The sequence below is a fragment of the Mauremys reevesii genome, linkage group 27, assembly GCF_016161935.1.
Source record: "Mauremys reevesii isolate NIE-2019 linkage group 27, ASM1616193v1, whole genome shotgun sequence".
In the NCBI taxonomy this organism is placed as follows: domain Eukaryota; kingdom Metazoa; phylum Chordata; order Testudines; family Geoemydidae; genus Mauremys; species Mauremys reevesii.
Genome location: NC_052649.1, coordinates 9,051,775 through 9,068,035, shown reverse-complemented (window position 1 = coordinate 9,068,035; position 16,261 = coordinate 9,051,775). Strand labels below are relative to the sequence as shown.

At 52.6% G+C, this 16,261-nt stretch overlaps 1 protein-coding gene across 1 annotated transcript; it reads right to left on the bottom strand.

Moving 5' to 3' along the window:
* Nucleotides 1–2,142: 2,142 nt before the first annotated feature.
* PSME3 (proteasome activator subunit 3) lies at nt 2,143–14,976 on the bottom strand. Its single transcript, XM_039516431.1, has 11 exons — nt 14,804–14,976; nt 10,774–10,806; nt 10,298–10,360; nt 9,779–9,883; nt 9,429–9,477; nt 8,764–8,876; nt 7,663–7,731; nt 6,929–6,996; nt 6,706–6,760; nt 4,497–4,583; nt 2,143–3,946 (listed from the first exon to the last, which is right to left on the bottom strand). Exons 1-11 carry the CDS (start codon nt 14,843–14,845, stop codon nt 3,866–3,868), a joined length of 765 nt encoding a protein of 254 aa, XP_039372365.1. The 5' UTR covers nt 14,846–14,976; the 3' UTR covers nt 2,143–3,865.
* Between the last annotated feature and the right edge of the window lie 1,285 nt (nt 14,977–16,261).

Sequence of the window (16,261 nt, the reverse complement as noted above, 5' to 3'; positions counted from 1 at the left end):
TTCACTTCCTGCTGAGGTTTATTTTAAGCTAGTTAATTCCTTTTTTGAACCACCTATTGCTACATCCTGGGTTTGGTAAATTGCCCACCTCTCCCTGCCCCCCCCGAAGGAGTGAGAAGGGAAGTTTCGTGTTGTGTGAGCTGCACAGTCTGCTCTCCTAAGAACAACAAGTACAGCTGCACAATCCATCTCTGCAACGTATCGGAGTGTCCCTGCCAGGCCCCCGGGCAGGGAGCACGTTACTCAGCTCCCCGGGAGCTGGCTGGGCCTGTCTCCTTGCAGGCAGAACTCCGGATGCAGGGAGGTTTAAGTTCCTTGCTCCCATTTTCTCCCGGCAGCTAGTCACATCATTTTAAATGTCAAAGTAAGTTTGCTTGATGCTCGTTCACCCTCGTTATAGTCTGTAGGGATGGGGCAGCAGGCTGCTGTGCCTTGTTGCCCTTTGATGGGCATTAACAGGCCACTCACCTAGGTATTTCCCCACACACTCATCAGTTCAGGCCCTAGCAACATGTTACCAGCTTCCTTGTGAGCCCAGCAAAAGAGCTACTCCAAGCTCGAGGGTGAACGCCCAGGAAGCTGCTCCAGCTCTGACACAAGCAGCTCGCTCCCCTGGCTCTGCAGCTGGACCGGCTCCCAAGACTCACCAACGCTTATTTCTGTGGAGTTAGAGTGGGTGCTTTTCACTCAGTGCCACGTCAGGTTCTTTCAGCATCAGCCCATGCCGACCCCCAGCTCCGGCAGCCTCACAACAAACAAGGGAATTGTATTTTAAGCCACAGTCCTTTGCTCCTGTTGCGAAGGGGCCTGGCTTGAGTAGGCCTTTGGCATTTCCCACACCACAGGGAGCAGGGTCCTGGAGGGGGCAACAGGAAACTTGGACTCTCTCCAGAAGCCGTTTCTCACATTCCTCAGTGGTTCCTAAGATTTGTGAGGAGACCCAGTGTGCTCTCACCAGAGCCAGCTGCTCAGGGCAGGGTGCACCACTGCTCGGTGGCTGGAGCAAGAGCATCATCTAGTGGCCGTTGGCTCCAGACGGGGAACCCCTCAGCGTGTTCTTGAGAGGATGGCTTCTGTACAGAACAGACACCTGCCCAGATCAAGCAGCCTTAACCACCTCAGATCCTGAGCAGCAACTGTCTAAGTCCCCCCGTTCACCCAGTCCAGGGGGCTACGTGGACTGCAAATACCTGACACCACACTGAAGTGGAGTGTGCGGCAGGTTCCTTTCACCAAGGGGGGGAGCCCAGCTTAGGGCACTAAGGTCTCAGGAGACAGCATTAAGGGGGAGATTTCAATCCTCCCTCAGAGCTCAAGCTCATGGGAGAGGGAGTTTGGAAGCCATTGGAGAATGTGCTGGAGGTAGGAGGGAGCATGCATGCAGACGAATGCAGAGGAGCAGGTCTCTAGCCGCAGGAAGGGGCTGCTAGCTAGAAATGGGAGACAAGGGATGAAAGGGAAAAAAGAAAAGAAGGAAAAGGTCAGTATCCTGAGACCACCGCAGCTTTGAACTTGGAGCAGGAAGGGGAATGAGAGAACCATGGTGTGGCAGCTTCTGCCAGCCAGGGGCACTGCTGCTGAGCTTTGCGACTGGCTCGCATCTTTCCTCCTTTGGTCTCCAGTGAAAGGGCCACAGGAGAGCCCTGGAGCAGGCGCTCTAGCCCTAAAACAGCAGGCAGCAGCGGTGACGCTTCTCCCACATACAGGGCCTAGTCAATCCAGCCCTCGCCCCGAGACTGACAACCCTGACGTGGGCGATGCGCACTACACACAGCTGCAGCCATGGCCCAAGGAAGACGCTCCAGGCACCAGCTGCCTGGAGTTGGAGGCTCCCTTATCCCAATCCCTGGTCCTCAGTGGTCCATTTTATTCCAAGTGATTCTAGCAACTCCCAGTCACCCCAGGCAGGCAGTGTAAGGACGTGGGGCCTTGGTACTAGGTTGCTGGATGCTAATGGAACCTCAGGGCTCCACACAGCAGCAGGCTGCCTGGAGAAATGGTGCAGGAAAAGGAGATGATATAGCACAAGGGTGGAGCGAGTGGAGGTGAGAGCGGCAGGGCCAGACTGGGACAGAGGCGAGGCACAGCCACTGACAGAGCACGTCTGACAACGCAGCATCACACAAGGGTCCCACTTAAGAATTCAAAGTATCTGTATTTTAATTTCTTGACATGGTAAAAGTTTTACATACGTTCATCTGGCAAGGAAAGTTGAACAGTCCAACAAATAAAAAGGAATCAGTACAAAGAAACACACAGTGAAGGTGCTGCTCCCAGGCAGCAGCTAAGACGCAGTTGGTTTGTTACTGAATATTTATTAACGGGAAGACCAAGATTGGACTTACTACAAACAACAACAAAGGAGTCTATCGAAAGGGCAGGGAGCTCTCCACGCTCAGAGCGACCCCTGGGAAACCAGCAAGAGACAACGTGGCTCTTCAGCATAGAAGAAACAAAAGCAACAGAACGCAAGAGGGAAGGAGAGGACGTTCATTCCATTCTCACGACTAGCTACCACCAAGGCTACTGCACAAGAAGTTACAGGTGTGACAGTGAGACCCATGGAAACTTCAGGAGTCCAGGATCAACTGATCCAGCTTTCCCCAAAGGAGGGCGTGAAGTAAAAATACCATAAATAAGAAAATGTAGAAGGAGCCTGCAGCGTCATGAGCCCATTTCACACACACACACAAACTGACAACGCAACCGACCGTTTCCCATGGGGTTTGCAATGGACCATGAAACGTTCCAATGGCCTGGGAGGAGCTCCTGGGCACAGGAGAAGGAATCGAGGTACCTTTCATGGGGTGCTGAGGTTTTGATACTGATCTGCTGTGGCTGCTTTTGGCCGTCCTCATCCCAATAGATCAGCCATCGCAGCCAGCCTGCCAAACACTGCCCCTCAGGACACTCAGCACGGGACTGGGCATCACAACCTGCTATTTCCTTAGCATCAGTGGAGACTATGAGGACTTCAAAATTTGAGCTCGGGCCTCTCCCTAACTTCATTCAGGACAGAAATGCCTCACGCCGAAGGAGACGTGGGAGAGATTAACATTGATTTTAATCAAGAAAACTGCTTTTGTAGAGCCAAGAGGAAAGCTACACACAGGAGCAAAAGCTACCCGGGCTCTGAACCTGCCAGCCCAGTGGGACGTGGCTGGTGGCAACCAGCTTTAGTGACAGGTGCTCCACTAGCCCTCTGCACTGATCTAGCTGCATTTCACAAGGGAGAGCCACAAACTGGGTGGGATCTAACTTGATAGCGATTTCCTGGCTTGTTTGAACCTACAACTCTCTCAATGGCACTTTGCTGAGCGTGGCTGCAGCCTCGGCTAGGGGAGCCGCCTGCTCCAAAGGGGCACTTCCTCCCAGCCTTGCAGTTAACAAGCATCAGACGATGGCACTGAGCAGCAGCTGGCGTCTCGCAGTCAGCACACACTCTGTGGACTCAGTCTAGTGTTGAAGACACTGCATCTCCTCCATTCCCAGGGACCCCCAGGAAACCCTGTGGCTGACAGGCTGGGGGAGAAAGGGGAGAAGAGAACCCCAGGGCTTGTCTCTCATCCAATGCCCACCTAGGTAGGAAGAAAGGCTTGAAGGAGCATTCCTGCCTGGCGGCTGCTCACCCTCAGTAGCCTGCATGTCCCATGGCAGGGGCCTGCTCAATACCAATTACTACATTAGGGAGAGTTCCTGAGCCCTGAACAAAACCAATCACAGAACTAGGCGAGGGTTTCTTTAGAGTTTAACTAAGAGTGCAATACTATTTCCAGCCAGTTTCCCATCTCGATAGTCACGTAACAAACCAAGGCAATGACGGTCTTTGAGTTGACTGAACAGTTCTCAATTCAAACGTGGACACTTAGTAGAGAGTCTCAGCGTTGCTGCTCCGAGGCCTCTTGATCTTCTCAATGTTTTTAAGGATCATATCATGCAAAGTGACCTGGAAGGAGGAGGAGAAAGACCATGGATGCACGTGAGCAGTGGGACATCCACGATTTGACTTAACTTCCCTCTCACCATAAGCACTGGCTGTTCTTAGCTACTAGGCCCCTTGGCCCCTCCCCACCTCACCAGCCCTTGGCCCCAGCAGCGCGTCATGTCTCGTGTCAGGCAGTAAGCGCCTTAGGCAAGGCCATGCCTGTCTGCGCTCTGAAGAGACCGGCATGTTTTGGCCACTGCAAGCTCCACCGATGAGAGCGAGTTCGTTAACAGAGCCCAGGATTGGCCTACAGCGCCACCTGGAGAGGCTGGGACAGAAGGTTCCCGCAAAGAGCACAATGAACTGCGTGCCCCAGGACGGGCCAGCATCAGCACAGAGGAGGGAAATACCAGACGCTCCAGGGCAGCGACCCGCCGCTCTCTCTCCTTGCTAAGAGCAAAGGGAAAGCAGAGGCCCAGGCCAGCTCCCTCTCAGGGCTCTGAGGTGGGATGGATCCCAAGGGTGCTTCTCCACAGGGGAACGCATGAGCTGGGTCCCAACTCTCACTCACATATTGATTCCTCAGCTCTGAGATGATTAAGCGCAGACTAATGTATTCCTTCTCATCAATCTCTGTCACCGTGCGGCGATAATCCTCCTACACAGAGAAGGGAGAACGTGGCTGTGAATAGCTGAAAGGCCAGGCTGCCCCTCCATCTACAGACATCAAGGGGGCTCTCTCCTGTTCAATCCTATGCATTCAAGGGCACGAGGGGATCCCCTGTATAACAGGCCAGAGACCTGCCCCCAAATAATTCCTACAGCTGAGATTTTAGGGAAAAAAACTCCAATCTTGATTTTAACATTGCCAGTGATGGAAAATCCACCACGACCCTTGGGAAACTGTTCCAGTGGTTAGTTACTCACACACCTTACTGCCAGTCTGAACTTGTCTAGCTTCAGCTTCCAGCCATTGGATCACATCAGACCTTCCTCCACTAGACTGAAGAGCCCAGTATCAAATATCTGTTCCCTGGGTAGGGACTTTTAGACTGATCAAGTCACCACTTAATCTGCTCTTTGTTAAGCTAAATACATTGAGCTCTTTCAGTCTCTCACTAGAAGGCAGGTTTTCTCATCCTTTAATCATTCTCACCGCTCTTCTCAGAGCCCTCTCCAATTTATCAGCCTCCTTCTTGAATTGTGGACACCCCACAACTAGACACAGGATTCTGGTAACAGCTGCACCAGTGCCAACCCGGAGTTAAAATAACCTCTGCTCCTACTCAAAATTCCCTTGCTTATGCATCCTAGAATCCCATTAGCTCTTTTGAACACAGCATCACACAGAGCTCATGTTCAGCTGATTATCCACCACGACCCCTACATCTTTTTCTGAGTCGCTGCTTCCCTACATTCTTTGTTCCCAGATGTACATTTATCCATATTAAAACAAATATTGTTTGCGTGCACCCAGTTTACCAAGCAATCTAAATCGCTCTGAATCTGTGAGCTGTCCTCTTCATTATTTACCACTCCTAATTTTTGTCAACTGCAAATTTTATCACTGACAATTTTATGTTTTCTTCCAGGTCATTGATAAAGATGTTAAATAGCACAGGGCCAAGAACTGATCCCTTCAGGATCCCACTGGAAACAGACTCACTCAGTGATGATTCCCCATTTACAGTTACATTTTGAGACCTGTCAGTCAGCTGGTTTTTAATCCATTTAATGTGGGCCATGTTAATTTTATATCATAATCAAAATGTCATGTGATACCAAGTCAAACATCTTACAGAAGTCTAAGTATATTACATCAACACGGTCACATTTATTAACCAAACTTGTAATTTTATAAAAAATATATCAAGTTAGTTTGAAAGAATCTGTATTCCATAAAACCATGTTGATATGGATCAGTTACATTGTCTTCCTTAGTAATCAAACCCCGTATCAGACACTCCATTGTTTTGCCTGGGATTGATGCCAGGCTGTCAGACCTATCGTTACCCGGGTAATCCCATTTACACTGTATACACTGGCCCAACATTAGCTTTCGTCCAGTCTTCTGGAACTTCCTCAGTGCTCCAAGACTTATTGGAAAAAAAAAAAATCAACATTAACAGTCCAGTGAGCTCCTCGGTCAGCTCTTTTAAAACTCCTGGATGCAGGTTATCTGGACCTTCTGATTTCAAAATGTCTCACTTTAGTAACCGCTGCTTAACATCCTCCAGAGATACTAGTATAGTGGAAATAGTGTTATAACCATAGGATGAGACGATACAGTCTGTTTCCGCCCCCACACCAAACATAGAACAGATTTATTGATCATTTTCACCTTTTCTGCGTTATTGATAATTCTACCATCTCCATCTAGTAATGGACCAATACCATTGGAGGGTTCTTTTTGTTCCTCATTATTTTAAAACTCCTCCTTAATGTCCTTTACTCTGCTGGCCATAGATTTCTCCTTGTGTCTCTTTGCATCCCTTATCGCTTTTCTACAATTTCTAAATTCTGATTTATATTATCAGTTTTCCTTTCCCTTGAGAGAAGCCAGATCCTTCCAGCCCTGCAGGCTCCCCTCCCAGGGCTCCTAGCCACCACAGGGTCCCTCCGCCAACCCTCCAGGCTCCCAGACCCCACAGGACTCTTGGAGCTGCTGCTGAAGGGAGTCAGTGATAGAAACAGCCAGTAGAGGGCTATCCACAGAAACAGAAAGACAATTAATTCTCTCCAATCCCACCAAATGCTCAGCAAAGAGATGCTCCACTTACCACATGAGGATATTTTGCTATTTTGGAAACCAGCTTTGCCCTTGTGATATAGTATCTGGAAGGGAAGGGAAGAGGGTGGATTTAATAGTCAGAAAATGGCAAAGCAGTGTTCTCAGACCTTGCCTTAGCCACGGGGCTCAATTCCTTACCCAAAAGCACTCAGCCGCCCAAGAGGGACCCAGCGAAGAGAGCTCATAGCCACCCCTGCCCCACCTCCACCTACCTAGAAATCTGGTCCAGATACGAAGCTGCCTCACTCTCCACAGTCCGCAGCTCAGCCACTGTCTCCTCCTGCAAGGGAGCCACGGACACAGAGTGAGCTTCACAGCAGAAGCAAGAAACTCCAACCCCACTCATGTGTGCAGCCACCCAGGGTCCAGCAGCTCAGTCTCTGGCCATCTTTAAAGTGGCTACAGCTACTCGTCAGGGTAGAATGGGATGCAGGTCTCAAGCCTCAGTCAGTTAGTGACGGTTAGAGGCACACAGGAGCCAGCAGGAACCAGCAGTTCCTGGCCATAATGACCCCCTGCACCAGCCCCATACAGCCCTAAAAATTTAGTCTGCCTTGCTCAGAGGATCAGCAGCCAAGTTCCTGGGAGATTCAGGGAAGAAAGCAATGCAACTAGCTTCACACAACCCCCCTGATCCTGCCAGGTTAGGGTGCTGGGTGGAGCACGCAGCCTTCCGCAAACATGGCTCAGCTTTACTGGGTCTTGCAAGACTATGGCGCTGCTCCCAGGCCTCTTGGCAAAGTGATGCTTTTAGGCACTCGCTGCCCCTCCCTCCTCTTTGACGCCAGGGAAGGAGTCAGGTTTCAAGACCAAAACTAGCCCAATCTACCCCTCGAAGAGAGCCCTTTGGAGGTGGAGCTAATGAAAGGCTCCTCAGGAGCCCAAGACGCCCTGGTGTCTGGAGCACTAGCACATAACGGAGCCACGTGGCCATAGGTCGCCTCACCTGAATAGAAACGCCAAAGTTGTTTCCATCTTCTATCCTGGGGATCAGAAGCTGCACCCACATTTTGACCTGGAGGGACGCAAAATGACACTGACTGAGTGCAGACAGCACTGGAGGGACCTGCCTTTGAATCGGGACCCCTCAGAAACTCCCACTCGAGCAGCTCATCCCAAGACCGTCTCAGGGCCTGGCTCATGCGGTGACTGGGGACAAGGCCTGATGCCTTGACCTCTCCTGGGAACCCATGACATCCACCCAAGCATTGAGGGAAGATTCTGTCCCTCGATTTTACTGAAGCCCCACTCAGCAAGTATCTGCCACAGGTGTGCCTGGTGCTGTACAATGGCAGAGACGCAAGCCCTTCCAAGCAAAGGACTAGCAGGAGGGAGCTAGCTGAGGGCCGCAGTGACAGTGCCCGCTCCAGGAGCTGGAGTCAGGGCAGCTCCAAGCACATTTGAAGGAAATGCCATTTCTCTTGGTCAGCGCCGGCACCTGCCCCTTTGAGCAGTATCCTGTTCAGAGACCATGAGAAGCAGGGGGGTGGCGGTGTCCTACATTTCCTTATTGTAGCGAGGTGAACACCCGCTCCAGCCCGGAAGGGGTTGGAAAAGCCCTGCAGAGGGCTGGGGCTGGGCAAGGGAGTAAAACCCCGGCTGATGCGGGGGAAGTGGCTGCAGCTGGGGCCATGCCCCAAGCTGAGCAACTAGGCCTTATAAGGAGGCCAGGGCAGCCAGAGGGAGGCAGGGCTGGGGAAAGGCCTTAGGAGCGGGGAAGCTCTTGGGGTGGGGAAACCCAGTAAGACTGTGGGGTACTGCAGGAGGCAGAACCCTGGGATAAGGGCACCGGGGTCCTGGGAAGGATACGAGGGCCAACGGCCTGCAGGGGGCGCTCCTGGGTCGTAGAGCTAATTCCCAAGGACGACCAGCAGGAGGCGCCGCAGGGGTGAGTCTGCGCTGTGCTACACTTATCCTAGAGGTAGGATGGAGGCCCAGTCCGCTCTTTATGGAGCCCTGAGAAGCCCTGATGCTATGGGGAAGGAATTCGGACAGCTGTGTCTGGGGGCCGATCGCTGTACTGCCCCATGCTCAGGCCCACACCCACCGTGTTGCACTTCTCAATCAGCAGCCTGATCTCCGGTTTCACTTTCTCAATGATGTCCACTAGCTGCTGGTTACTCTTCAGCATCCCATTGGGCATCACAAACACTTTGGTACCTAGCGCCAGAGGGGAAAGGTCAGTTATTCCCAGCATGTCACATCAGAGACCGCCAGCTCTGCACGTGTTCTAACCAGGCTGGATCGCCATGGGGACAGGGATATTTAACGGGCTATTACAGAGACTACCACCCGGGGAGGGGAGAGAGACAAGACCCGGGAAGAAACCCAAACTGGAGAAACAGGGTGCAAGGGAGCTCCCTGAGCCACACGTAGGAGCTGCCTCTGTTTCAATGCAGCATAAGGCCTGCAGCTCCCTCCTTCCACGAAGGGGTCATGGGGCTCTAAGCCTGCTCCCCCCAGCAGCACGCCAGCTCTGATGAGTACTACTCCCGTCTCTCGGGAGAGACCAAGCTCTGCTCAGCAGAACCACTACTGGGCTCCTCCATGACTCAGTCACCCGTCCCGGCTTGTAAGAGGAAACACGGACAGGCCTGGGTTGGGCAGTGGCAGTCGGGAGAGGGCAGGTGGAGCTTGTGCAGTTTCATACCCCTAGGCACGGAGCGCTGGCTCAGCGGGCAGGCAGCAGCACAGAGACTTGGGGACTCTTACCCTGGAAGGTCTCTTCACAGTCTTCCAGCTTCCTCTTTTTCATATTTGGCTAAAATACACACAACAAAACGTTTTACTCCCCAACCACTCGGGACCTAGAGTGACAGCAGCGAGGAAATTCCTTACAGAACATCTTCGAGGGTCCTGATTTCAGAGCAGCCTTCCCCCTCCAACTGGGGGTGGGTTACAGAGCAAACACAGCACCACCTCCAGCCAGGATCCACGGCTGAAGAGACCAGTTCTCATATGGTCACGGGCGGCTGTGGCCTGTCGTTAACAGGGAACAGCCTAACCAAATGCACAGCAAGCCATGCAGGTTTAAATTAATGTAGCCAAGGGAGGAATCTTACCCCATCCAGTCCATCGTGGCTGTTAGTGAGGAGGATCGGGTCAGGGACAGGAAGGTTCATGTCTGAGTGGATCTGGGTGAGATCATGAATATTCAGGATGGGCTCCTGGAAAACAACAAGAAGTCACATACAAATCTAACAACTTTTGTCATGTTAATTGCCAGGAAATGGGAGATTCCAGACCTCAGGTTTCATCCAGCCACCAGGCAAGCGAGAACAGAGGCAGGTATGAAGATGGGACTGAGAGGACTAGGAAAATGGATTGTAAGTTTGGGACCGAACCCATTAGGTTTCTATCCAGTGCTCAGCTGATGGGATCCACACACTATCACAGTCCGTAAGAGACACTGGGCCGAATGTCTAGGGCTAATGGCATTCAAATGGGTATAAAGCACGTTTGAGACACTGCTTTTCAGTGTTTTACCCTCTGCTCTGACTAAAGACAACCCCTCCCTGGGGTCAGGATTGCATGCTGGACACTGAAGTGAGTGGGGAAGCAGGCAACAGCACATATCTTACCTTAAGGAATCCATCAAGTTCTAACAACTTCTTTGGGAAAAAATTTGCCACCAAATCTTCAGCCTGAATGAGAAAGAGCAGATGGTTACATGAGAGCAGCACCTCAGGCTGCCCTCACCCAGCTCGCAAGGACACTGTGGAAACCAAGGCTACTGCAAAAGGCCAAGTGTACAGCTCTGTTCTAAAGCCGGGGGCTGGGGGGGAGGAAATACCTCAGAGGGAGTCAAACTCTCCCACCTGAAGGCTGAGGAGTCTTGGCAGCCCTCCACTCTGCCAAGGCTCTGGAGAACAACAGGGCTACAGCCTCTCCACACTCAGGGAGTGACTGAAGTGCCGAGTGCTAGCAAGGAGCCTGCAAAGAATGGTTCTGCTGCACCTCAGAGATCACAGCACAATCCAACAGAAAGCTAGAATCCCAACATGGCATTCACTCTGCCCCCATGTTCCATTCTGGGGGGATGGGCGAGGACGCTTACCTCACTTGTGATCCGCTCCCTGAAAGAGTCAACCTAGAAAAGAGAAAAACAGCTCAGAATAACTGCTCCCAAACAGCACAGTTCACAGCCAGCCTTAGTTCTTCCTGATATCACAGCCCAGGTGTGCCAGGCACTGGGCCAGAGGCAAAGCCCTACATACTCATTCCACAGCTACAGAACTCATCCCCTGCCTCGGAGCTGGACTCCCAAATTCCAGCTCTCTTAGAGGTGTACATTGTTGCATTCCTGAGGGCTAGCGAAAAGCCTGAAAACCAGAACAAGAGGCAACTGACCCAGGGTCATTTGCCCGACTGCAGACAGCCTCAAACAATAGCTGAGAGGAGTGAGCTGACCTACTGATCTTCATGGGCTTGCATGGAAGCATGAAGAGGACAATGTGAAAACTGGAAATGCAAGGCCTGCATTAAAAACTGAACTCTATCCTAAAATTAAGCAGTAGGGCCACTCCCTGACCATCCTAGCCATGGCATATTGAATCCAATAAGAAACCCTATTTTCAGAATGTATCTGAAGCTCCCAGTCTCCTAAGTGCCCAGAATTTGGGGACCTTGATGCAGAATTTAGGTCCAGTTTGCCCTGCTGCACACAGAGCCTCCGAATAGGGTAAATGGCCCCTTTACAATGGAGGCCCAGGGTGAGAATGATATTGTAGAGCGGCGGGTGGCCACACAGCAGCCTCTCCAACACCTTCCCCGCAGGCCAATGGGAAAGACGACCGAGCTTTATAGGATGTCATTATTACCAACTGCTGAAAGGCCTCCAGACTCAATATTCCAGGCAGAAGCTGTTACTCCAGGAAAATCCCTGTTTGTCAGACTCACCAACTTCAGTAAACAGAGCCCATGCTGGCGGCAGTGCAGGGACAGCAGGTCTGACATTCCCCATCCCTGTACTGCTACCATTGGGGATGGAGAACACAGCAAGCTGCCGTGGCAGGTGAAGCACAACCAGAGGCTGAAGTTGCTGCTGTTAGATTGACAAGGCAAAAAGTGCACTCCAGAAGGTCCCCATGAAGCCTCAGAAACATGCACATTACGCTAGTGACATCTGCGGAACACTCCTGGACTGGAACAGAGGCCACCACCAGCCGAACTTCTCAGGACCACCCTAAATATTCATTGTCAGGTGTTACGTCTAATTATGCCAAGCCTGTCTCCTTTATCTGGCTGTTAAGCTGACTTGGTCAAATGCTTAACGCCTGGCTTGATTTATCATAAAGCAGAAATGCAGCGGAACAGCTGCCTATCTGGGGCAGTGGAAGAACAGAGTAACTGCACCACCTCACAGGCATGCACATTGCAAGATGTATTCCTTTTGCTTAGCTTTAGGCCAGGTGGGTTTTTATTCTTACTCCGGACACTTCCTTTGCTCTTGAGGGCTGAATGATAGTGAAAGCTCTCACTGTTCACTGAGGGGGTGGAGGGTCTGGTAATAACTGATAATTTGCATAAGAAGCCCATGGTTGCCATAGCAGTAAACGCTATCAGTTACTGAAATGTTTTGCCCTTGTTCTCACCCCGCATAAGGGTCTCATCAATTCAGTCCCTTTCTCTGGGGAGAGAAGTGGGCATGCTCCCCAATGGTGAGAGGACTGATTGGTTGCCATCAAAAAAAAAAAAACACCCAGAAACTCAACATTCCCTGGCTCAAACACAGGACTGCAGAGTAACAGCTAGGGCAAGAATCGGAAGACAAGTGCAGTTCGGTTATTGAAAGGGGCATCACCAACCCGAAGGCTACGCAATTTAAAATACAAGTAGTTTGGGGTCCTACACATGATCTTCAGCCTCTTGCCAATTTGGGGTTTGACAACCACTTTTCTTATTTCTTTAAAAAACAACATTTTACTCTCATGTTGCCACGTGACTGACCCACAGACAGGGAGCCTGACTGTACCAGGGAAATGGTGCTCCCAACTATGCACAAAGCACAGTCCAACAGGCAAAGGAAACAAACCAGGACAAGTGCCACGATTTCCATTTTTGTAACCTGAGGTGTTGCTCTGACAATAGAAGGTACAGTCAGAGTGAAACCTGAAATTGACAGTGCCCTTACAAGTATTTCACAGAACAATCTAGCGCAGGGGCAGGCAACCCATGGCCCGGGTGCCGAAGGCGGCACTCGAGCTGATTTTCAGTGGGACTCACACTGCCCGGGTCTTGGTCACTGGTTCAGGGAGCTCTGCATTTAATTTTAAATGAAGCTTCTTAAACATTTTAAAAACCTTATTTACTTTACATACAACAACAGTTTAGTTCTATATTGTAGACTTATAGAAAGAGACCTTCTAAAAAGGTTAAAATGTATGACTGGCAGGCAAAACCTTAAATTAGAGTGAATAAATGAAGACTCGGCACAGCACTTCTGAAAGGTTGCCGACCCCTGATCTAGAGCCTCTCTGAATGGGGGTGACTTGGAGCGGGCAAAGGGTTTTCCAGATGCAGACCGTGCAGCATGAGTGCCCAAATCTACAATCTGAGATGTGCACTAAACAATGACTGCGTCGTTCATCTGGCCCCACAGACCTGACTGTTAATTACAACAAAAGTTGTTGTGACCCCCGTGACAATCCCCCCCAATCCCCAGACTTCGGCAAGTGTTCCCACACTGTAGGCACCTCACCTAAAAGGCTGCTCCTCAGAGGAGTGAATTCCTTGACAAAGCAGCAAGACATTTAACATCTGCTGCCACTATCTACCAAGCAAAAACAAAGTAGCAAGCGAAGGCTGATGGCCACCCAGCCTGAGCAACATGGCAGCCTGGCCAGACACCGAGCTGCTGATATTCAGGGTCTATCTACGCTGCAGCCCTGCCACCATAACATTGTGGTGTAGACACTTCCTACTTTGACTGAAAGAGTTTTTCTGTTGATGTTGTTAATCCAGCTCTCGGAGAGGCAGTAAGCAGCTAGGCTGATGATGCCGGAAGAATTCTTGTCAACCTAGCTGCATCTACACCGAGGGCTAGATTGACCTAACTATATCACTCAGGCTATGGCTACACTTGCACTTCAAAGTGCTGCCGTGGCAGCGCTTTGAAGCGCTAAGTGTAGTCAAAGCGCCAGTGCTGGGAGAGAGCTCTGCCAGCGCTGTCCGTACTCCACCTCCCTGTGGGGAATAACGTACAGCGCTGGGAGCCGCGCTCCCAGCGCTGGGGCTTTGACCACACTGGCGCTTTGCAGCGCCGCAATTTGCAGCGCTGCAGAGGGTGTGTTTTCACACCCTGCTGCAGCGCTGCAAATTCGCAAGTGTAGCCATGGCTTCAGTGCACAAAATTTCACAGCCTAGTTTTTAAGTGTAGACCCCTCAGGGCCCTGTACACTGCAGGGAAGGCGGGACCAAGCTCTGTGGGACTCTGGCAGGTGCAGCAGGCTGGAAATTCTCAGGCAGAGTCATGGCAAGTAAAATGAAGGTTGGTATTGAATTAGCTACAGCCAGAAGGATGCAGCCACTGAATCAGCCCCTCCCCTGGGGTTAGTCATTTGGCCACCAACTAAGCTGTATTTTACGCCATGGATGCTGCAGGTGCCCCCATCCAGCCGTGCTGGGGACAGAGGTGGTGCTGGCCCACTAGGGACCCCGAGCAGGAACATTTTGCACCCCCCCAACACATGCTAAAAAAAGCAAATGGGGGCCCCTTGGGCTGCTCCGGACCCTATGGAATTGCTTAGTCTGCTCATGCTGGGGAGCCAGCGCGGGGCCCTGCCAAGCCTTAGGGTACAGGAGAGGTTCCCCCCCCGCAGGCACAGCGGGGGTTTGCTGCGGGATTGGGGGCCCGGTCTGACCCGTCATCACTAGGCTTCAGCGTTAACGACGCCGCCCCGCCCCGGCCAGTCCGGCGAAGAGGAGCACGTGGGGGGGGGCGGGGCGGCGGCCGCATGAGGGAACGCGGGGGCGGGGCGGGGTCCGGGCGGGGCCGGGCGGGGGAGGGCCCGTGGGCGGGATCCGCACGGGACAGGCCGCAGGGTACGTGGGGTGGGGGAGGGGCGGGGCCCCCGCGGCATCGATACCTTGAGCTTCACTTCCGGGTCCACCTTGAGCAACGAGGCCATGGCGGGGGGGGCTGGGCCGGGCGCCCCCTTGTCTCGCTCTCGCTCGCGATCTCACTCGCGCCCGTCCGAACCACCGGCTTCGCCGTCGCCGGAACTGACCTCACAATAGCCGCCGCCAATCACTGGACTCGCCTTCCCCACGTGACCGTTCTTCCCGGCGCGCATGCGCCGCACGCGGAGCCGGGCCCCAGAGCAGCAGCGAGGGAGCGAATAAAAATGGCTGCCCGACTTCTGGCCCCCGCATGACGTCATGCCGCCGACGCCGCTCGCGAGACTGGAAGCCGTAGGTCCTGGTTGGTTAGCGGAGCTGGTACTATAAAGTGTGTGTTTTATCTGCCAGGACCTGCCTGGTACCTGGCAGCGTCAGCCAGGAACGTGGGACCCGTCGGGGGGCGGGGCGGCCGTAGCGTTACCAGTTGTGGTTGGAGGTATTCCTGGAGATTCCATCGCATGACATCATCTTTAATAAAAGATCAATTTTTATTTCCTGGAGACTCCAGGCCAATCCTGGAGGGTTGGCAACCGTATGTGCCAGGGAGAGGGGCAATGGTTGCCCTGGTGATGGTGGCATTGGTGCGCTGAGCGCCCCACCTGCTAGCCCTGACACTGCCCGCACCGCCCCCCGCAGCGCCCCAGGCCTGTGCTTAGTGCACTAACCGTGGTGCTTGTTGCCGCTCCCAGTAATGGGCACTTTATGGGACGAGTCGAGCAGTGAGTGACCCTCCCTGCAAGGAAAACCCCAGGTGCAGCTTGACGCTAACGAGCCCGCAGCCACAACAGCAAAGCTGCGAGCACACGCAGGGGAGGGAATGGGGTCTGGGTGTGAGTCTTGCAAGGAGTTTTTATTAACAGCCATCATCAGATCTAGGAAATGGGCACTGAGCTCTCCCAGTGTGTGTGCGAGAGTCAGGGTATGTATGATAGACAGTCTGCCAGATTCAGCTGCTGTCCATCCCTTCTCTCTGAATCAAGGGGTACCTATGGGCATAGAGGGCGCTTACAGCAATAGGCAGATTCCCTTCTCTGTCGGAATTGCCCTGTTGTTCCACAGGCAGGTAACGCCTTCTATGCAAGAGACGAACAAGACTGTGCCCCGAGCCTTTGACCCCATGCTGGAGGATGAGTTTTACTCACTAGTGGAATGGTTGGAATGATCCTGACTGTGGACCGGGCTCCTCCAAAGGGCATGAAACCTTTGGTCAGGGCAGGCCATGTGCTGAGGCCCTGCCTGCGTGTTTACCCACCCTGACTTGGTCGGATGTTGGTGAGAGCCAGAGCCCATGGCTGTAATAATGAGCAGGGTCTGTGAAGTGCTGCTGAGCGCACCTCCCCCGAGCTGCACACTGATCCTTCGGGGGCTCTCGAAGCCAGGCCCGAACCCACGGTGGTGCTCTGACAACAGCCCAGGCCTACCCC

Coding starts and splice junctions, on each gene's coding strand:
- PSME3 (XM_039516431.1), bottom strand. CDS start 14,845: ATGGCCTCGTTGCTCAAGGTGGACCCGGAAGTGAAGCTCAAG. Junction 10,807..14,803: donor ACCCGGAAGTGAAGCTCAAG/GTATCGATGCCG, acceptor TCTCTTTTCTAG/GTTGACTCTTTCAGGGAGCG. Junction 9,478..9,778: donor GCCACGATGGACTGGATGGG/GTAAGATTCCTC, acceptor TGTGTATTTTAG/CCAAATATGAAAAAGAGGAA.